The sequence below is a fragment of the Marmota flaviventris genome, chromosome 2 (assembly GCF_047511675.1).
Source record: "Marmota flaviventris isolate mMarFla1 chromosome 2, mMarFla1.hap1, whole genome shotgun sequence".
NCBI classification, from domain to species: Eukaryota; Metazoa; Chordata; class Mammalia; order Rodentia; family Sciuridae; genus Marmota; species Marmota flaviventris.
Genome location: NC_092499.1, coordinates 13,424,031 through 13,447,488, shown reverse-complemented (window position 1 = coordinate 13,447,488; position 23,458 = coordinate 13,424,031). Strand labels below are relative to the sequence as shown.

The 23,458-nt window shown below is 36.2% G+C and overlaps 1 protein-coding gene and 1 pseudogene across 3 annotated transcripts in view; one reads left to right on the top strand and one right to left on the bottom strand.

Annotated features, from left to right (window-relative positions):
- Positions 1-6,144: 6,144 nt before the first annotated feature.
- Trip11 (thyroid hormone receptor interactor 11) overlaps positions 6,145-23,458 on the bottom strand; it is a 68,852-nt gene continuing 51,538 nt past the window's right edge. The window contains exons 17-22 of one of the 3 annotated variants that reach the window (XM_071607594.1): positions 17,022-17,103; positions 14,178-14,292; positions 13,671-13,787; positions 11,984-12,128; positions 9,542-9,762; positions 6,145-7,973 (exon numbers count right to left, since the gene is read on the bottom strand). In XM_071607594.1, coding sequence (XP_071463695.1) covers positions 9,542-9,762; positions 11,984-12,128; positions 13,671-13,787; positions 14,178-14,292; positions 17,022-17,103 — 680 coding nt within the window. In that variant the 3' untranslated portion in view covers positions 6,145-7,973. Of the gene's footprint in view, positions 7,974-8,734; positions 9,763-11,983; positions 12,129-13,670; positions 13,788-14,177; positions 14,293-17,021; positions 17,104-23,458 lie in introns of those variants that run through there. The other 2 variants (XM_071607595.1, XM_071607596.1) reach the window with 2 other exon arrangements.
- LOC114089735 (COMM domain-containing protein 8 pseudogene) lies at positions 15,265-15,824 on the top strand (annotated as a pseudogene).

The window sequence follows — 23,458 nt, the reverse complement described above, 5'->3', positions numbered from 1 at the left end:
GCATTGCCGTGACCCCTGCCCCTGGGTCTGCCCCGTCAGGCAATGACACTGCTGGTTTTCATGCGATGGCTCAGTGCTAGAGAAGCCTGGAGGCTTGGGGCTGAGGGAAGCCCCAGATAGGAAGGCCATGGGCTCCAACAGTTCTTACCCAAAGCTCTAGAAGCTTCTCAAAAATAAATTAAATTTCTTGTCTGCCTTTGATCAATTTTCAGAGCCCCCAAATGACTGTTCTGCAATGTTAGATGTGTACCTGCTTTTAGCAGAGAAACTGGTTGACCTATTCATAATTCTAGCGCCAGGTTCCCTCCTACTATCTGTCTACTCTTTAATGTTTCCAGTGTTACACACTCACGTGTGCATGCACACATACACACATACACACATGAAAGAATAACAATAGGGCTAAATCTCTTTTCAGCAAGTAAAACTGAGGTCTAAAGAGAAAAAGACTCAGAAAAGGGGAATTCAATTTCTCTGGGAAGTGGCAGTTCTGGGAAGAATTCATTTTTACCATCACTGATACTTTCCAATGCAGGAGCTATCCATTTGCAAAGCACAATTCCAAAGAGAAGAATAAAGGTTGAATGCATATATCTAACGCCACCCCAAGAAGCTAAGTTTGCATGTGGCCTAAAAAATACTTTAAGCAGAAAACTTTAAAACAATTAAATAATTCCAAGACTAAATATTCCATGCAGATTTTTAAAAACTAAACAATTATTTCTTGATCCTAGAATCTGAAACATTATCACAATCATCCCTTTTGCTTAAGGACAGCACCATAAAACACCTTTGGTGGCTGTGTGCTATGGCGCATGCCTGTAATCCTAGCGGCCCGGGAGGCTGAGGCAGGAGGATCTTGAGTTCAAAGCCAACCTCAGCAATGGCAAGATGTTAAGCAATTCAGTGAGATCCTGTTTCTAAAAGAAATATAAAATAGGGTTGAGTATGGCTCAGTTTTCAAGTGCCCCTGAGTTCCCCCCCCCCAAAAAAAAAACACCTTTGGTAAAGGGATTAATGTATTAACTCACAGATGATATCATGGTTTCTTCACACCTAAATAGAAGGAACTGCAGAAGAAACCTAAAGCACATTTCTATTGCTTTGTTTCTAATTCTTTAAAAGAAATTGTGTCTCCTTCCTTTACCAGCTGGGCGGTTCTGTCCCTAAGGAGGTGTAGGCCATTTAAGAACACACACCCATTTAAATGTGGATCAAAGGTTTTGAGCCTGACCTGTCACTGAGAGAGGAAAAAAAAATAGTATGATACCTTCAACATCAACATACCTTGGATTTTTAAAAAAAGAAATAATGTATCTTAGAACTTTAAGAGAATCCTAGGGTATCTAGATAACGGCTTCAACAAACTTAATACCAAGTTCGCAGTGAGGTATTTTCAAATCACTGACATTTATTTCTTAAGATCCAAACATAGTTCACTGAAGTCAAAGAAGACTAGACTGAAAAAAAATTACATGTCTAAAAATGTTACAGCTGAAGATTATCACAGTTAAAATATCATTACAGTGCAAATTATTAATCTCTTAACCCCAGAAGAGTTAAAGGACTGATACAGAGGAAGAGTTCATCGTAAAAGTCAAGGCAGAAAAAACAGCTAAGATTCAAACATTTGCCTTATGTGATCCATTTATTAACATTTTTTAAATTTTTCTTTCTCTCCAGGACAAATATTTTTGTAATTATAATGGGTTATTGATTCATAGAATGTACTAAATTTTGGTAATAACATGCTGTAAAACCCTCCGCTACATAATCATTCACATGACCTAAGTCCCAAGGACAGGAAGGCAAGGTTCAGGTTGATAACATTTTGTATTCCACTAAAACTGGTTTTAGGGCAAGAACCATTTGACTTTTATCTGACAGTTGCTAGCTTGCTTCCTTCAAGATGTGCTTAGCCACCACTCCCGCTTCTCCCATCTGTCTCCCCTGGCACTTGGCCTGTGCCCCCAAGTACATCTCTCACAGTTCTTCAGCAAACTGGACATGTCTCTTGACTGGATTTCTCAAGCTTCAGACCCTACTCCCTCCTTTTCAGAAGGTAGGTCCCCTCCAAACTCAGAGGCAAATTCCTACAATTTCTCTTTTCCCAAAGCCACCTATTTTCACTTCCCCGCTCTTTCATCGCCCCTATCTGATTACAGAAGTGCATCCTCTCTGAGCTCAATCTCTTCCCCTGTGCTCTGATGCTCTGTCTCTGGGCTCAGGAACTCTGTCAGCCTCCCCATCCAAATGAGGCCTTTCCACAAGCGTTTCCCTCTGTCCACCGCACCGACTCCTACTAATAAGGCCCTCTGCACCCTGCTTTCTCAGCAGTTGCCTACTAACACCTTCCACTTGGTAATCACCCACTCAGCAATAGTTTTGCCCCCACCATTCTGCTCTAAGCAAAGCCAACCACCACATTCTGGTCCCTAAATCTGTCTTCTTAAAATTTACCTCCCCAGTCATCTCAATGGCATGACTGGTGCTTCTGATTTCTCCTTATTTTGAAGATGGCCCTTGGCTTCAGCAACTCCCCTATCCCTGACATTCTTTTTTCCTTTTCTTTTTTTTCCTTTTAGTTGTAGTTGGACACAATATCTTTATTTATTTTTATGTGGTGCTGAGGATCGAACCAGAGGCCTCACTCGTGCTAGGCGAGCGCTCTACCGCTGAGCCACAACCCAGCCCTTCCCTGACATTCTCATCCACTCTTAGGCAGTAATGACCACAGCTTTGATCAATTGTATGAGGAACTATGGATTTGAGCAAACACTTCCACAAGTGGAACACTAATTCATTTAAGACAGATTATGAACAAATTTGTCATTTGATCCTTATAACCCAATGAGGCTTACCTACTAGGTGGGTATTATCTCAAAGATGAGAAAAATAAGAACCACACTCAAAATGATTTGGATAAGGTCACACATGAAGGGTCAAATCATGACTCCTGCCCAACTGTCAACTTAAAAACCCATGTTCCTTTCCAGACTATCATCATATGAAGAGTTAAAAGATATCAAGTTTCCACATCTAAGAAAAAATGAAGATATACTGATTATCTTGGAGAGAGACCAAGAGGCCAATGATGCTAATACTACCTAAGGGAAAAAAAAAAAGAAAAAAACAGCTAAAATCTCCTCTCAGGCCTATTCCCATGCTAAACTGAAGAATACTAAATTGTTCATATTTAAAATTTCCAAGGCTCAAATAGAATGCCCACAGCAGACATCCGGTGAGCTCTGGGACATTGCTTCAGTAGTTCGACTGCTACTATAAACAACATGTGTAAGCCATTCCTCTCCCTTCTAAAGAAAAAGTCAGCAGCTGTTTGCTAATTTTTTTTTTTTTTTTTTTTTTTTTTTTTTTGTGGATGAAGACATTGCCAAGTTACATATATCATTTTTATTTGGATTCTTTTTTCTTTGCAGTGCTCCCGAGAAATTTAAAAAATGTATTAAATTTAGCTCTATAAAACCCAAACTCATCTTCAGATTGGGTTGAAAAATTCTCCCATTTAGATATTTTCCTTAAATCAAAACAAACACAACTTAGAAATTTTAAAGCAAAATCTTAAAGACTGGCAAATTGTCAGAACATTAAAATTATCATTTTCCCCCATAGGACTAACTTATTTGATATTTACAAAGTCAAAGATAAATTTTGGTTGATGGAAGATGTTTTAAATACTTTGCTATTTGAAAAGCTTCATTAGTTTTAAAAATCAAATTCAAATGCTTTCAAGTTTGGGGCCTAATAGCACCTCCTAAATAGCTTACCCACTTCCTTGGTCCCTGAAGACACAAGCCTACTTGCCACCCCCCCCCCCCCTCCACGCTCATTAACTGGATAAGTATCTTGAAGTCTCTCTGCCCTCTGCAACTGACCATTGAAAGGTTAAAAGAAACTGAAGGCTTTATTTGAGAGGATATTTAATGTTCTAATTGAGTAGGTAGAAGAAAGCCATTCCTTCTTTCCTAGGGTTCTGTTGTTTAGTTTTGTTTTTTTCTCTTTAAAGAAACATTAGGAACTAAAACTCAAAAAACAAAAACAAACAAACAAAAACCCAACCATACGATATAGTGTTAACTAAAATCAAATTCAATGGCTGGGTATATTTTCTACTAGAGTTATATTCAACTAACTGTAGTTGAAAACCATTGGGAATGCTGTGAAAAACTGTGGCAGCAAAGATGAAGTTCAACCACAAATTCTACTGTTTATAAAGAAATAAACAGCAAAATTACTGTAGTTAAAATGTTGCTGTAAGCATACCGTTGGAGTGTCCTCTTGCTAACATTAGAATTACATGCTTCACCACTGTCTGGTTGCTAAGCTTCCTTAAGCAGATGGTTCATCTCTGACACAACTTAGTTTCAGAAAAGTCAATGAGTTAGGTCTGGTTTAGATCAACGTACATGGTATGCAGAGCAGTCAGCTATGGTTTCAGTGTCACGGCAAAAACATTAGGTACTACAGCTTTCAGACAATGGTACATACTTAAACAGCAGTCATGTAATATCATGTTCTGTGACATTTGGATGTGCCATCACCCACAACAGTTTCCAAACTAGGTTGAACTACAGCATGAGGGAGGAACCGGGTGTTTTGGTCAAGGAAACATATAAAAATGTCAAAAAAGACATTTCAAATATGATGACATACCACTTAAATATCCACTCTGCATTTCCTTTTCAAAATAAAAGACTTCTTGAATGTTCCATTTCTTCAAAATGAAGGATTATGTATTTTTTTTAAGCTCAGAAACTAGTATTTCAGGTGCTCCACACAGGAATCAAATAGGACCCATCAGTGAAAGTATCTTAAGACGTATATACGAATCTATTGAAGATGGTCCTCAACTTAATATGGTTCAATTTCATTTGTAGACTATATGTAAAAATGCATTCGACTATAAAATATGTAAATAAATTAATTTTGAAAAAAGAACCGGGAATTTATGGACACTGTATATAGATTATATTAAAGAGCTATTATTACTTTTTAGATGTGAAAAAAAATAGTACTTGCAAGAAAACAGAATTCTGTCCTGTATCAGTATTGTTCACCATTTATTGTGTATGTGTGTGTGTGTGTGTGTGTGTGTGTTTTACTAGGAATTGAATTCAGAAGTGCTCTATCACTGAACTATATTCCCATCCCTCATTTTTTTTGTTTTTGAGATAGGATCTCACTCAGTTGCAGACACTTGACCTCAAAGTTGTGATCCATGTTACTTATTCTGAGTAATTTGATATAGATTCTGCATTTCCTATTAACCCATTCTTATTCTTAGTTATTCTATAATGAAACATGATTATAGCATCAGAGGTTTTTTGTTGTTAGTACTGGACTGAAAAAACATGGTTAAATACGAATTTTACCATGCTACTCTTTTTTTTTTATATAATTTTTTTTTTTTTTAAAGAGAGAGAGAGAGAGAGAATTTTCTTAATATTTATTTTTTAGTTCTGGGCGGACACAACATCTTTGTTTGTATGTGGTGCTGAGGATCGAACCTGGACCGCACGCATGCCAGGCGAGCGCGCTACCGCTTGAGCCACATCCCCAGCCCTACCATGCTACTCTTAAAGTGCATTACCTTAGAAAAATGAAACTACTGTTTGTAAAGCAGAAAGGGGGGCGAGAGGTCAGGAACCACGGAACAAGAATGAGCCACCAAAAGGTTTATTGTGGGGCGGGCGCTCCCTGGCGAGGTTCACGGTCCATGAAAGGGTGTGGGCCTGGGAAGTCGCGGGCGGGAAAGGCAAGAACAATGCTAATAAGGGAAACTGGGGGTAGGAGGGCCTCGCCATCTAAACTGCAGCTACCGACAGCAGGCTGGCGAGCAGAGTTTAGGGGTTGGTCAGGGCGACTGCTAAGCGGGCAGGAACCCAAGGTGGTTGGGGTCCTGTTGCCAGGTCAGCCTCTGATTGACCATTTCAGGTCTCCTCAGGCAGGTGGAAAGTCCCTGCCCACAGCTGCCATGAAAGAGGAGGGGGAAGGGAAGGCTGCCGACCCAACACTGTGACAAGAAACCACCACCGCTACTGCTATCAGATGGAAGCTTTATAATCCAGAAATTTTGTATGCTGCGAAACAATACTAATTTGAATTTAAGAATATACTCATTAAGAATACTCATTAAGAATAAATTTTTATTTTTGCTTGTAAAGAAACGCATATTAAAGGTTTTCATCACAAAAATGATATTAAAATAATTACTTTATTACAAAGATAATATTTGATGAACAGGATAAAACTTTCACATAAGAATTAAAGGATAGAATTAAGAATATTTAGCCAATACACACTAAGCCAATACAACAAGTGACTTTGGCAACTCCAATTTATTTTATAATTCTAGATTTGGGCATTTGGGGGGAACTGCTTTATATGAATCCAGTTCTCAAACTTTGCAAAGGCAATCTTTTTACAGTATTTCATCAAGGCATCACTTTTTAAGTTATTCTGAGTTATACACTTTAAAATAATATATATTTTAGCTATGACTTTTAAATGTCAATTGTTATTCACTACCATTGATTAGTTGTTACTAGAATTTACTCAAAACAAATTCAGTGTATTCTGCATATATTGAAATAAGTGAAGCAAAAATTTATGATATGGAAGTCTTAATTTTTCTCTTGAATTTCTTTCCAAATCTTTAATTGGATACCTGTTCCCATGAAAAGTTGACCTAATGTTGTACCATATTAGGTAATTTTTGTCTAAAATTCAGTAAGATTTCACTGGTGTACTAAATTTCTTATGTAATGTGAAAGTAATTTTGGGATAACTCTTTCAACCTTATAGGAAGATGGCTAAATAAGCCTCAGAACAATATAAATGCTTTAATTATAATTAAAAATGCTTTTATTTAAAAAAAAAAAAGATTTTTCAACTTTATGGTAGTTCAAAAGTAGTGCATATTCAGCAGAACTCGTACTTTAAATTTGGAATTCCACTTGTCCTGGTTAACAACATGTAGGACAACACCCTCTTGATGGGGCAGCAGCAGGGAGCAGCAGCTCCAGTCAGCCAAAGAATCATCAGGGCAAGCAGCACACTGCAGAGCATGGTGCTGGTGGGCACAAGGTGTGGTACGTGCATTTTCAATTTACAATGTTTTTAATTTATTGTGGGGTTTAGTAGAGGAGCATCTATGATGCCAACTGGGCAGAGCTCCGTAGGCAGTTGAACATTTCTCATACGTACTGCTACGGGAACCTCCTTTACAATGTATGGAAGAATGGCAATATAAATAAGTTGGTTAAGAAGAGAAGTGACACTGTGTGAAGCAGTGTCACCTGTTATTTTTTTTTTAGAAAAACAAGTTTTAACCATCAACATATAATCAAAATTTCCAGTCTCCCAATATACAGTTAATCACAGCAGAATTGACAATCAAATTTCGCTCTAGTTGGAGCCAGACCTCTTTACATATTTAACTAGTCTTATTTTCACCTTTTCTTGCTGTACAAATGTTTCTATTTCTAAGGCATTGCTACATTTACAAAATCTGCAAGAAAAAGCTCTTCAATGTACAACTTCAAAGTATAAATACGAACATCCTCATACAATTAAGCTTCAAGTCAGGATTTTCTATAATGGGCTTATAAAAATTAAAGATTCATTCTTCAGTTCTAAACAGCTGGTGCTGGTGCAAGGAAGTAATTTCACTGACCCTGGGGATGCAAGTGTGTCTCATGGCTGTGGTGGTGGTGGTCGTCACATCAACCTATATGCATGAACCACATACCCAGAGATGTAGGGGACTGGCGACCTCTTCAGAGAAAATCTTCTTCTCAGCCTTTTTATACAAGTTCTTCTAAAGGGTCCATTTTCTGCACTATGTAAAGAAGCCACTTTCTTTTTCTTTTGTGTAAATCGTTTGAGGTTTAAAAAAGATAAACCACATGTCCCGATCCTAACAAGAGCTTGAAAATCAAATAAAGAAAAAAAAGCTGAAACAGAAAAAATTAAAAGAAAGAAAAAAGAAAGAAAAAGCTGGTATATATATGTAGCTACTAGGTATTTTGTCTTCCCTTTTTTATTTTTTTAAATTAAGATAAATCAAAAGTTTCTAGCTTAAGTTAGGTAAAATCAGAGAAGAGAAAAAAGTAGATTATATAGCAAATACTTCTCTTGACACCTGTAATTTCTAAAACCACTAAGAGCATTTTAATTAGAATTAATTTTTATTAAAATTTATATTAAATTATATAATTAATTACATAATTTGATCTATATTATATTTATTAAATTAACTTTATTAAATCATTAATTTAAATAAAATTTAATAAATTTTTAAATATAAATTATAATTTAGTATAAATTAATTTTATTAAATAAACAATGATTAAATAAATTTAAATCAAACAATATTAATTTATATAAATTTAAATTAATATACTGAATTATTTATATTTAAAATTTATTAAATTTTATTTGTTAATTTTAATGAAAATGTTCTTAATGGTTTTAGAAACTACAGGTGTCACAGAAGTATGTTATATAATCTGCTTTTTCTCTTCTCTGATTTCACCTACTTAAGCTAGAAACTTTTGATTTATCTTTTATCTTAATATACAAAAATTAAAAAAAGGTTTTGTTAAGCATTTCATCTTTTAAAAATTTATATTATTTTCTTTCTTTTTTTTGATCACATGTTTTTAAAAAATGTGTTTGTAAGCATTATTGAAGAGCCCAGAAAAGCAGGTAGATAAATAGTCCAGATATTTAATGATACATTCTTACAAATTAACTTTTACATTGGAAATGGTTCATGTGGTTCCACTTTTGGTTTGACTCAAAAATACTCTTCCTTCTGGACATATTTAACTTCTAGAAAACTGAATTAATGTGAAATGACTTTTCTATAGAAATGAAAATAAGTAAAATGGATAGGTGTCATACTATTTGGATTAAAAGAATCTTAGAATTTACCCACTAAACTTCATGTTCAGGCCTTCCCCACTGTAATTTTCTTTTAGTAGTTTTACAATGTTTTCTTCTATAAACTAAAGAATTCACAACTTTTGCAACATTATATTTTGTTTTCATATACTCTAAATCTGAGATATATATATTTTTCATATGGGTCGGATTTTTCTTCTTTCCTAGTATTTAAATGTATCATTTTTATCTTAATACAATTAAATTTAACAAATATAATCATAAAAAAAAAGAGGTTGGAGCTAATGGTTCACTAATGCTCCTCTGTACAGTTGCTCACAAAAGTACATACGAATTGATTACTGCTGATGATTACCTGATACATTGGAACAAAATTTTATAAACAAAAAGTGCTATAGCAAAGAAAACAAAAAAAATTTAAGTCCTATAGCAAAAAACCACACACACACAAAAGAAAAAAAAAAGACAAATTACCTAGTATATATATCGACTTTTTTTCTTTCTCTTTTTGTCTACAAATACATGACCTTGTTTTCCAAAAGGCCACTCTGTAAAAAAAGTACAAAGTGTTTATGGCTTCTTTAAAGTGCTAAATCATCTCTGGCTTGAGAATTACCTATTGCTTTAGAAGGTCCTGTAGTACAACTCTGGCGCTATTGTCCGGAGACACTGGCAATGGTGTAAAGGTGGGCATGAAATCTGCGATAGGTTTCAAAAGCAGATGCCCAGGTCCACCAGGTCCAACTCCAGCTAGGTTAACAAGTGGCACAGCTGCTGAACGTGGAGCCAAGAATGGACTCATGTCAGTTCTTCTACCAGCTCTGAATTCTACTGCATCTAAATGATAAGATATGGGTTATTTAGTCTCTATCTATCACAAAGAGGTCAAATTGAAATAACCTTCTAAGATAAATAAGAGCATAAAGAAAGCTATCCCTATACTGTCAAGGAGATTAACATAGATACATGAGTCAATTTACCACATATAGACTTTAAAATTCTACTTCCATGGTAGTAACACTGGTGTTTAGCACAGTTTTTGGACTGTTCTTTAATTGTTCAGAAGGAGAGCACAAGTAGACGTTAATTTATAAACATTGATACTTATTTGCATTATGAAAATCTGATTAAAGTTTATTTGGTAACTTGGAACATTTTCTGGTTAAAAAACACAATGCTACATATGTGCTTTAGGTCTCCAGATCTGGCTCCATAATCATATGCTACTGGATTCTGGATCCTACAAGCAGAATCTATGAAATATATATACATGGTGAAGGAGAATAAGAAATAAAACTATTTATATGAATAACTAATGCTTTATTAAACATATTAATGCTGTTGCTTTATCCTTAATCAATAAGCTTTACTTACTAGAACAACAGCTTTCTAAATGGTGTTACCTATGTTGCAAGGCAAACTCTTACCCACCTAAAAAATAAAGGACTTGAGAATTTAAGATTTCCCAGTAATTAACAATGGTCATGAAAAATGCTGGTGCCCATATTGTAATAATAACAATTAGAATCGATACTAATTTACCAGAAGGAAAGATAATAGATGCATATATTACCTGATCATCTTTTAGATATTCAATTAGACTATATCCTATCAAGTTGGGCTGACACAATTCATTTTCACTGGAATAGGTATTTGGCACATGGTCTAATGTATTAGTGACTAGAATTCTGCTTTTACACAAGACCACTAACAAGTTCACAGCTTGTAGTTGCCACTTCAGCAATGGAAAACTCAAATACATCGGGCCTCCTAACACAAAGAAAGTACTAAGACAAATTCAATAAATCTAGTTGTTATCAAGTACTCCTGGATCCCCGAGCTAGATTTTCCTGTGAATGACAACTTCCTAAACTGGAAGGCTTCTGATATTATCTACTAAGCTCTGACATATTTCTTAAATTTGCTTTAATTCATGCAAATACTATTATCAGTTCATCATTGGCTTGTGTCCCTGATCAACACCAAGCAAGCTGGTTCCAAAGTGATAAAAGAAAGAGGGTATAACAGGGGGAAAGGGAGAGGGAAGAAGAGCAAAGTAGAGAGAGGGAGGGGAAGACCTTGCCATAAGGAATTGAGAATCTCCTTCAAGATGCTATAGTCTAGTGTAACCAAAAAAAAAAAAAAGTTTTCAGTATTGTCTATACCTCTTGGAAAAAGTAATGACTTTTCACTGAATTTGGTAGTCAAACCTAAACAAAAAATAACTTTTATCAATGGAAAAATTTTATATAAATTTTATTTATCTTTCTATAAAAGTTTGGAAAAAATGAAAAGAAAAAAGTTCAAAAAGTAAGAGATATTTGTTCATATTAAGCTTTTAAAATTCTATAAATAATTTTATCCAAATTTAAGTATATGGTATGTGATACAAACTAAAGAGTACATAATAACATACATCTTTAATCTACACTAAAATGTACATCTATATTAAAATATAAAAACTTCAGAAAGATCTTCCAATAAAAAATAGTTTAATGAATAATTCAATTTCAACTCAAGAAATTTTTCTACATGTCAATACTGGTAATATGAATATAAGATCCTTAGAATATAGTGGGATAGAAAATATGTACACATGTCTATAACTACCATCCATTTGCTTCCAGGTGCTTTATGAGTCAGTTTTCTGACCTGATCTTATACATATGCCAAGTGACACTTCGATTTTCAAAGGGAAAAAAAAAAAGCTACACAGCTGACTCTGATTAGTAATAAGCACCATTAGTGAGAAAGGCAAACAGTTTAACAGGCAAAAGTTTTAACCAGTTCACCATCATTTCCAGAAGAATGATTCAAAGAGGCTTATGTAAAGAGAGAATTATTCTGAAATACAAAGGGAAAATATTTCATACTATTTAAATTAATCTAAGCCAATTAAATATCAGACTGCTACAATATATAAAGCCTTATTGGAATTTTGAAAGCAGTATTAATGTTTTTAAAAGCACTAAAAAATTAGTTAATATCACTAAAAGCAAAATCATCAGTTAGACATTCTATTTTTCACATTGAGAAAAAAATAAGTATTTGCATTTACCTTTAAAACTTCCTGGTACATTTGCACCTTGCTCTCTCCTTTCTGGTGAGTCTAGACATTTCATGGCATGAGCAGAAAGTTTTGGTGGTGGAACAGACGGATGAGATTCCGTTTCCAGAAATTTAACAAAAAGTTCTGAAAAAGACTAAGAAAAAATCTTTTGGTTACATTAGACTAGATAATAAAATTACATTTACTGTAACTAAGAAAACATACCAGCTATTTTAATTAAAAATTGATCATGCTATGTCAATCTTTCTCTTTTTTTAACAAATCAGCTTTATGGACAAATGAAAATGCAGCACTTTAGATACATTGTTTTTACAGAATTTTTTATAATTCAGTAAATAATCTTTGTGACAACACCTGTTTCAAACACCTTCCTGTCAGATTTAGCTAACTAAGTGCCATTAATGACACTTAGACGTCAGTCTTTTTTCTTTTCTTATTTTTTCCCCCCTGTGGAGGTGGGGATTGAATCCAGGTGTGCTTTAACCCCCTTTTAATTTTTTTTAAATTTTGAGATAGGGCCTTGCTGAAGCTGGCCTTGATTTTGCCATTCTCCTGCCTCAGTCTCCCAAGTCACTGGGATTATAGATGTGTAACAGCAATGCCTGGCAAGACATAAAATTTTATCAATGGAAAACATTCATTAAAAATAAGTCCCCTTTTTCCAGCAGTACTGGGGACTGAACCCAGGGCCTCATGCATGCTAGGCAAGTGCTCTACCAGAACCCCCAGTCCTTAAACATGATTTCCTAAATTAAGATCCAATCAATAGGGCTGGGGATATAGCTCACTTGATAGTGTGCTTGCCTTGCATGCAACAAGGCCCTGAGTGTTCAATCCCCAGCACCAAAAAAAAAAAAAAAAAAAAATGCAATCAATGAATAATAGCAAAAGATTAGTAACATGATCAAGTTAAAATAATATTGTAGCATATATCTTTCTTTTAGATTAAATTCTACGTCATCCAAATAAAACAGGGTCTTCCTATTTTTGTGTCCTTTTTATTACAAAAATAAAAGAAAAGCCCTATATTCTATAGTGCTACTTAATTCAATTAACATCCACCTAAAGTCTACTGTATACCAGGCACTAAATCTTTTCATTTTTGTTAACTGCCTGCTCCTACCAGAATGTTAGTTTGTTCAGGGCAGATACCTAGTCTATCAGCTTTGCAGATGTATCCCCAAAGCTTACAAGTTTGGTATACAACAAATATATGATATTTACAGGTGGTCAGTAAATATCACTGGCTCAAGATCTTGAAACATACATATGTGAATATAATAAAGATTCGGCATTTATGAATGTTGTTATTTCATGGCGGCAGCATGATCAAACAAAGAAATGACGGCTGGGGATTTGGCTCAGCAAGAGCGCTTGCCTAGCATGATCAAGGTCCTGGATTTGATCCCCCAACCACAAAAATACACAAAGAATGCTTTAATACTTTGAAAAATAAAAGAACTGAATAAAAAGTTAAAATGAAACCTATATGCAAAATAAAGTAGTTCAAACTGGCCTATCATCCTTACAAACCTCACTGGATCTGTTTCCACAACTCCAAAATAAAAAAGAGTTGTATGAAACAACCCAAAGAATAAATCTGATTCTTTGCAAATGAGTGTGATATGCAATCATTTCACCATTCATATTCCATAAGAATAAAACTGATTCTTACACTATTAAGCACAGATTGTTGATTTGGTCTCAGAGGTGTGTTGGGGACACTTTTTGATCCTCCTCCAAGCCAACTAGTCATCCACTTTGTAACACCACCGTAATCTTCATTCAACAACTGCAAGATTATTTTAAAACAAAAATATTATCAATACAAGTAAAGAAAAATATGAATTGCTTTCACATGATTTCAACAAATCATGCTTTCTAAGTATGGTCTCTTTTTGGTTCCAAGTAAATATTTCCTAATACTGACAGAGGCCACAAGTACAATAAAATGTCATGCCAAGCACCCATAAAGGTTTGGGGGATTGTTAGATCTTAAAATTTCAGTACAGTAATAAAAAAGTTGACTTATAAGTTAGAAAATGTTTAAACTAATACAGTGTAGGATAAATTGAGAAAATTAGTTTAAGTAAAAGTTAAATATAATAAAAGGAAACAATTTTCTACAATGGTATTCTTTTAGTTATAAATGCATTCAGAATAGCTTTTACTGTCCAGTTACCTGCTCCATTTCCTCCTTTTGAATATCCAGGATGCTTCCCATTAACTGTAACACTTCGTGACGTTTACTCTTTGGGGTATGGAAATGACCAATAAAAAGGTTTCTCATGAGGACTCTATGAAAATAAAGGCAGAAACAGCTCAAGCCATCTCCACATGGAGTGTACCCAAACACTAGACAGATAAACATTTAATTACACTTAAATAATTATATTTAATAACAAAAGACTGAACAATAAAATACATTAAATTAGCTTTTTTAAAAATTTGACAAGTTTAATTCAGAATATTTCTAACAATCCAAAATGCATGTCTTTTAAAACATCATTTATGAGTCGCCCATTTTCTTTAACCCAATGACCACCCGAGGAGGTGCCTTATTAGTGACGCTCAGTGCCTGACTGGACTGGCGCTCACCTGAAGTAGACAAGTAAGTGGCAACAACTGTTCTTGTGTTTATCTATTATATTTCTCCATTCACATTTATCAAAACATTGCTAATAATAATTTTAAGAATATTAAATATTATTGCATATATTCCTAGACTTAATATGTTTGAGCAAGATATGTTCAACAAATCATACTTTTTAAGTCTGGTTCTTGTAAATATTTTCTAATATTGACAGAGATTAGAAATGCAATAAAATGTCATGCCAAGCACACATAAGTTTGGGGGATTGTTAGATTTTAAAATTTCAGTAACATATACAAGGGAACTGATATTTAAAGACAATAAAGGGAGAAAAAATAGTAAAAGGAAATTTTTTTCATTTTTAAGTACTTCACATTGGGGTGATGTTTTAACTCTTCCATATGATTTTTTTTTTTTTTTTTTTTTTTTTTTAATATTTATTTTTTAGTTATCGGCGGATACAACATCTTTTTTTTGTATGTGGTGCTAATGAGGATCGAACCCGGGCCGCACGCATGCCAGGCGAGCGCGCTACCGCTTGAGCCACATCCCCAGCCCTCTTCCATATGATTTTAAGAAAAAGAACGTGTTGGGGAAACTATACTTAAAAAAAAAAAAAAGGCGGCAAGTTATTCTATTGACCCTCATTTAAAACTACCTCACTCTTTGCCCAGGGATGGAGCCGGAAGAGGGGACGTCCTTGTGGGGGCTGCAGAAGCTGCACCCCCCTCCCCCCAGCTGGGCGTGCAGCCACTTCACAAAATAATTGATGGCTTCTGTGGTCCAGCTTATCCTCTCTACCAGGATTACCACAGTGTTTGGGATTCAACAGAATGGATGAATGTTTTAGAAAATGTTACCAAAATTTTTAAAGCTCTAGTTGGTAAAAATTTATCCGATGAAGAGACACTTCAGCAATTGAATCATTTGAATTCATCTCATCAAGAAGCTATCATGAAATGCTTGAAAAGTAGGAAAGATGAAATCAAGCAAGTTCTTTTAAAGGAAATAGTTGATATTTCTTCTGCACAGTTACAGGATTTTGATTGGCAGTTAAAGCTTGCACTTTCTAGTGACAAGATTGCTACTTTACAAATGCCACTCTTAAACCTTCATCTAGATGTAAAAGAAAATGGTGAAGTAAAACCATATTTGGTTGAAATGAGTAAAGAAGAGCTGCAGAATCTAATAAATTCCTTGGAAGCAGCTAATAAGGTGGTTCTGCAGTTGAAATAACAAGAAATAATGGCTACCGATGCTATCAGATGTCACTGAAACACTTGATATGGCAGAGTGAATGCTGTGTGTTCAAGACCGCTGAGATGTATTGACTCTACACCAGGCTGAGAGGGCAGCAGAGCTGAGATTTGAAAGATAAAAGTCTACCAGCCTCCCTAAGGAACAGGAAATTACTTGGTAGATAGGAAAAAGATAAAATGAAAGATGAAAAAGATGTAGTTGCAGTTTATATTTTCATAATGATTGTTTTGTCTCATTTATTAAATATTTGAGAAATTTGTGTAGATAAAATTTTATTGAAAAGTAAAAGTAGCTTATAAAGTAATGTAAACATGCAGAAGCACAACATACTTGAATATTGTTTAAAAATGACTAGAAAAGACATGTATTATGGATATATAATTAATTTGTGATATTTAAGAATAACTTTTTAAAAGAATGTATAAACTGCATTTATAACTCAGGAGATTTCATATCTTTCTCATATTTCAAAGAAAAGATTATAAAATTTTTTATAAGATTAAAAAATTTCTTAGAGAAAAGTCTTTATCAGACGTGAAAAAACAATTCAAAATTTATGTGAATTTTTAGATTCTATGATCTAAAATCTGGAACACACAGAAATGAAAATAACATTGCTATTTCTGCATTTCCATGTCTGGTTGGGAGACTGTGTTCTGATTAGATGTCACTGTGTAGTGTATATATTGTTATTGGGGTATCAGGTAAGACTGACTATATACAGGTCCGTTTTGTTATAAATTCTTTTTTTTTGAATTTTTAATATTTATTTTTTAGTTTTTGGCGGACACAACATCTTTGTTTGTATGTGGTGCTGAGGATCGAACCCGGGCCGCACACATGCCAGGCGAATGCGCTATCGCTTGAGCCACATCCCCAGCCTCTGTTATAAATTCTTAATAATGAACTTAACACTTTTGGATGTTACAAATTACATTGGAAACCAGAAAATTTTTAACCTCAGCTAACTTTAAAAATAAGTGTTCTGAACAAATAAAAAGTGTCATGTTTCAAAAAAAAAAAAAAAAAACTACCTCACTCATCTCAACATATGAGAAAAAGAAAAGACTTCTTAAAAATCTAGTCATATTATAAAGATCTACATTTATAAGTTGTTTTTACCATAAAAGCAATCTCTATAAAATATACAAACGTTAAAAGGCAAAAGCTTACTTGTCTACTTTTCCTTCTGTGCTGTTTACCAAATTCGTCAATTTCTTTTGGGCATCGTCCAACATTTCTTTTCGGAGCTCATCTGGTTTAAAATATATGAATAAAGATAGCTATTAACTGATTAAAATAGTTTGGGCAGACACATAATGATACTTATAAGGTCTTTATTATGAACTTTGAAAATACACCCTATTCTAATTGGGAATATTCAATTACCTCCATCTCATCTGTGGTTTAGGAATCCAGGCTCTCTAGGAAATAAGAAAGAAGTCCGGGAATGCATTATTCCATATGGTTTCCCCCAATAAAATATCTGATTCCTTAAAAAAATTTTTAAAACTCACAAAAGATTTCCATCCTCTAGAAACTTAATATCAAAGAAATTTTATCACTATTTCCTTGCACGAAACATTTCCAGAGCAACTCTTATTTAATAGGAGGAAATAGAAAGATCAATTTCATATTTTTCTATTTTCCTGGCTGGATTCTGGTTTTGGTGAGTTGAGTAAGAGTTCTGCACAACTAAGTCCTTGGCTCAAGACACAGTTGATAGAACAGGGCAAAGTATTCAAGGGTAAGGAAATCATAAAATACAATTCAGACCATTACAACAGTTTATGACTGATTTAGAAGGATGCTTGGACTATTTTTAAATTCTTATTTAAAAAGTAAGCAAAATCTGGGCTGGGGTTGTAACTCAGTGGTAGAGTGCCTGCCTACCACACGTGAGGCACATGCTAATCATAACACAGGGCCAAGGATTCCTGGACTAAGAAATTCGCAGTTGAACATGGAGTTTATACCTGTTACTTTGAAAGTGGATGGTGTGAGCTGAAAGAGATGCTTACTAATTGTAAGGAAGATTACATGTTTTCATTTTGAAAGAAATGAAGAGGAGACCACTTTGTAACAGAGCTCTACTTCGCAAATCAGGAAACACATCCAATCACGAGTCTCTGACCTCTTTCCACAAACCTAGTCTATCGACTTATGCATTTTCCCAGCAGTAGCTGTATATAAGTTCCCTTATCAGATACATGACTTGCAAAAATTTTTTTCCTCATGTATGGGTTACTTCTCTTTGTTAATGGTATCCTTTGAACAACAAAGGTTTTAATTTTGATGAAGTCCAATTTATTTATTTTGTTGCTCGTGCTAAGATAGTATTCCTTACCCAGACCATGAAGACTTACTTCTGTCTTAAAGAGTTTTACAGTTTGATTTTAAAATTTAGGTCTTTTTTTTTTTTTTTTCCTGTTAAGAGGTGGTTTAACAATTCCAAACACAAAATTTCTCATCAGTTTTTAAAAGCTATTTACAAAAAGTTTCAATTCTACTACTTTTACTTTTAAATATATCAAGCACTTCTAAATATATAGAAGGACTAGATATTCCACATAAGACCCTGTCCACTATTCACACAGCACTGGTAAATAAAATTGCACGCATAGCAATGGTTAAATATGAGGTATCTTCTAATATGACCATTTTGTCCTTGAACCTCTCCCTCCTCATTTCCTTCTATTTTCAGTCCAGTGGACAAGTACAGGCATATGTAACACTTAGAGATGGTCGAACAAATCCATATCCAAAAGTCTTTTTACAGAGGACAAGCTTTCCTATGAATTTCAACAAAAAATGTACAAAATGTTCTAATTTTACTAACTACTTGGTCATACACTGGCAACCTCTTTAACATCTAGAGACTAGATGTTACAAAATTGGGACTTATTTGTCCATTATATACACAGCAAAAACAAAATGCACAAAACATAGAAAACTGATGTCTGAAAATGTCCAAATATGAACACACTAACCTTTTGCAATTGCTTCCCTCCCACCTCCTCCACATCACTGAGCAAATACAGACAGTACTATACCGCTCACAGAGGTGGTTTAATAGTTCCATTCCCAAAAGACTATTTCATATGAATTTTAGCAAAAAGATATTTACAAAGTGATATTTTACTACCTCTACGTTTAACATACATCGGGCACTTCTAAACATCTAGACAAGACTAGATGTTTCAAGTAAGGACTCAATTTGTCCACTATGTACATGACAGTCTTGAATACACTGCACACATGTAACAATAGTTCTAATTTGAAAATGTCTTCAAAATATGAGCATTCTGGCCCTTCACCGACCCAGTGGGCTATAATGCTCAAAATTTTCAGAAGACAATCTTTCCTAGGAATTTTAACACAAAACATTCAAAACTGGTTTACTAATTCTACTTTTGTCATACACTGGCAACCTCTTTAACATCTAGAAAGGCTAGATGTAGATTAGGAGGACTCATTTGTCCTTTATATACACTATGTACACATCAAAGTAAAACAAAACTCATAGACAACTCTTGGCTCTTGGTAAGCACACTGGCACGGTGCTCCCCAGGACCAGCACACAACTGTACTATTCAACAGGGGTTTGGCTATTGCACCCCCCCCCCCCAAAAAGAAACCATTTCATAAGAATTTTAACAAAAGAAATTTACAAAATGTGTCATATATTCTACCACTTCTACTTTTAACATATATCAGGCACTTTAGAACATCTAGAAAACCTAGATATTTAAAAAAAAAATATTTAGCATTTTCAACTATATATACACTAATGAGTAATAAAATGCACACGCAAAACAATGGTTATTATATGAAAAATGTCTTTTACGTAAAACCAGTCTGGCACAGGACCTCCTTCTCACAGTCAGTCTTCTCCATGTCCAACAACCCACTGAACAAACGTGGACAAGTGTCGCTCCTAGAGGTGGTCTAACAAATTCATTTCAAAGTCACTTCCAGAAAACATTTCTGATTTTTTCAAACAAACGGACATTTACAAGACGTTATTTTCTAACTCTATCGTACGTCAGGCATCCTCTCTACATTTAGAATGTCCAGATGCAGCACAAGTTTTAAAAGGTTGGGGGGCAAGTTGAGAGCAGCTTTTTCATATTATATACACAGGCCTTTTACAAAGGGCCAGGAAATCTCCCCAAAGGGTGGCGGGCGTTTCCAACTGGGTAGATGCGGCTTGTGACTACCGTTTCTCTCTTTGGTAGAACGAACACCAACCGCCCGAGCCGCTAACCGTTCCACCCGTCGTCGTCGTCGTCTTCCGGGGCTTCTCTCACCTTCCAGGACGGTGGCCGGTGGCCGAGACAAGGTGTGGTCTGGAGGAGCCAGCACTGAGCGCTCACGGAGAGCCCTGGTCTGTGCGGCTCCGCTGTCCAACGCGTAGTCGAGCTTTCAGGCGTCCATCCTCCTTCTTGGGACCTTGAAGCCCCTGCCGGCCTCCGCGGCGATCGGGCGGCCGCCATTCTTCTCGCCATGCCACGCCCGCCGCCACCCAAAGGCGCCACGTCCCAGGTGGCGGCTTCAGCTGGGACCCGCACGATTGAGCCAGGAGACCCGGCAGCCCTCTTCCCATTCAGAATGTAGTGTTAGAGCCAAGCACAATGGCACACGCCTGTAATCCCAGCACCACAGGAAGGTGAGGCAGGAGGATCACAAATTCAAGCCAGCCTGAGCAACTTAGTGAGAACCTGTCTCAAAATAAAAAGGGCTGGGGAACGCACCTCAGTGGTAAAGTAACTCTGGGCTTAAGCTCCAGTATCAGAAATAACAATGAGAATAAAAAAAAAAAGTAGTGCAAGAAAAGGCCCCAAAAGCAATCACATGCTCATAGAATTCATACACAGATAAAGGATCTAAAATAAAATGTTGCCCAGATTAGCAAGTTTACTTTAATAAAGAGTACTTTCTTCCCTTTTTCCTTTCCCCCTTTTAAATCCAAGTTTAAATTCCTTGGAAACATAGGAAAGGAGAAGTTTATAGTAGATTTTCCAAACACAAACCTTGCTTTTATAATATAGTTATGGCAACCGCCTCCACTTTGATAAAGTTAGCCTATTTACATGATGGTATTTTGCAATTTGGAAAAGCCACAAACTGTTGCAAACAGTTAAACTGCAAACAGGTCGCCGCCGCCATCAGGTCATCCATCTGGGTGGCAGGTTCACCAGCCCTTCACAGCCAGGGCCAGCCAGTGGGCACTCGCAGCAGGAGCTCCGGGGATCTGCAGGAGAGGCCGCGACCTGTCCTCAGGCCCCCCAGCGCACCCGCCGGCCTGGGGCCTGGGGTCCCAGAGGGCCCGGGGGAGCAGGCCGCACTCCCGTTTCTCACCACGCTCTCTAAAAATTTAGGTCTTGATCCATAAATTCAAGTTCATTTTTGTAAAGAGGCAGGTGTGGGAGACCAATCTTACTGAGTCATACTTCCTGGCTGGGTGCTGAGGTGCTCAGTCACAGAAATGTGGCAGAGCTTTCCCTACCCTTCTTGGGTTCGAGGGTCGGTGTCTCGTGCATGGGTGTGTCTTGCTACAGCCCCATGGGTGAAGCTATACTCACCTGTTCCTTTGTAATATATATAACCCTTTGCCCTATTTAGGATAGAATCTTCCATGGAAGTGCCTTGTGTGTGTCCCCTTCTCTTACTGTGCCCTTGGGTGTGGCCAACCCAGGTGTCAGTCAACCTGCTGACAGTGGACATCATGACTCAGCCCCCTGAAACCTGGCCCCTTGCCTCATTTGAATAACTTCTCAGTAAAAGGGGTCAGCACGTGCTCTCTCTCTCTCTCTCTCTCTCTTCCTGCGGACGCTTAAGGTCAGAGGAGCCGTCACAGCGACCCCAAAGAAAAAGGTATTTGTGTCTCTTGTGTGGTTATTTCATGCAGCCCAGTTAGCCCAGTTTTCCTGGAGTGACCCCTGAGCCTTTTAGTCGCGAGAACAGAAACCCGGCAGCAGGAGGTCAAGGGTCTAACTTCATTGTTTTCTTCAGGAATATCCAATTGATCCAGGACCCCATGGTGAGGAAAAAAAAAAAAACACTATCCTTTTTGGAACCCTTTTCAAAAATCAACTGACCTTGGATGTGAGGGCAATCTGGCCACAACATCTATCACCCGCATTGATCACCAGGGCCGATCTGGCTGGCTAGGCGGTTGTCCCTTCCCCTCTCACTACTCCCCGTGCATCCCTCCTGAATAGTTGAAGAGAACAACCTTCTCCAATAGAGGAGGACCATTCCTTAGTCAAGGGTATAGAGTAGTTGAGCTCCCCTGCTAGAACCTCCAAACACGCTCTCAAAAATCAACTGACCATAAATGTATGGTATATTCCTGGCTCATTTCTACACATTTTTTCTTCTGCCTGGAAAGCTCTTTTCCATCAGTACTGCCTATTAACTCCTGCTTACCCTTCATATTGCAGTTCGCAACTCACTTCCTCAAGAAGCTTTCTCTGGCCTTACAGATTAGGTCTGGCTGTGTTATGCCTTCATTCTGTCCTATACAAAGCCTAAAATTCTCATTTAACAATACCTAAATACAAATATAAAATACCAGTTTAACTGTTTGCATCAGTTTGTGGTTTTTCCAAATTGCAAAATACCATCATGTAAATAGGCTAACTTTATCAAAGTGGAGGCGGTTGCCATAACTGTATTATAAAAGCAAGGTTTGTGTTTGGAAAATCTACTATAAACTTCTCCTTTCCTATGTTTCCAAGGAATTTAAACTTGGATTTAAAAGGGGGAAAGGAAAAAGGGAAGAAAGTACTCTTTATTAAAGTAAACTTGCTAATCTGGGCAACATTTTATTTTAGATCCTTTATCTGTGTATGAATTCTATGAGCATGTGATTGCTTTTGGGGCCTTTTCTTGCACTACTTTTTTTTTTTTATTCTCATTGTTATTTCTGATACTGGAGCTTAAGCCCAGAGTTACTTTACCACTGAGGTGCGTTCCCCAGCCCTTTTTATTTTGAGACAGGTTCTCACTAAGTTGCTCAGGCTGGCTTGAATTTGTGATCCTCCTGCCTCACCTTCCTGTGGTGCTGGGATTACAGGCGTGTGCCATTGTGCTTGGCTCTAACACTACATTCTGAATGGGAAGAGAATTCTTGACTCTTCAGAGGAAGAAGAGCAAATAAGTAAGTTAACCTCATTACTGTTCTGACTTAACCATCCCACCCACAAGCTGCAGAAGGAGCCTGAGTGAAGATGGGCAGGGTCTTCTCATCTGTTCTCCTCTGCTCCTCCCCACCGGTAAAGAGAGGGAGCAGAGAAATAGAAGTCAAACTTCATTGCCCTGTTCTTCTCTGAAATTTCCCTTCTCCTAGCTACTTTCTCTATAACTAATAATTTTATGCCAATTATTTGTCAAAATGATAATAATTTGGGTATACTGGGTCATATTTATCAAAATTATTTAAATCTGTATATTTTTATTGATTTAATGTACTCACTAAAGACTTAAAAATTATGTGTGGCTCACAGTCTATTTCTATTGAACAGTATTTCATTAGATCATAACCTGAATATAAAACTACACTATTCTGTCTCTTTTTTAAGAAAAAAAAAAAAAAAATGAACTGG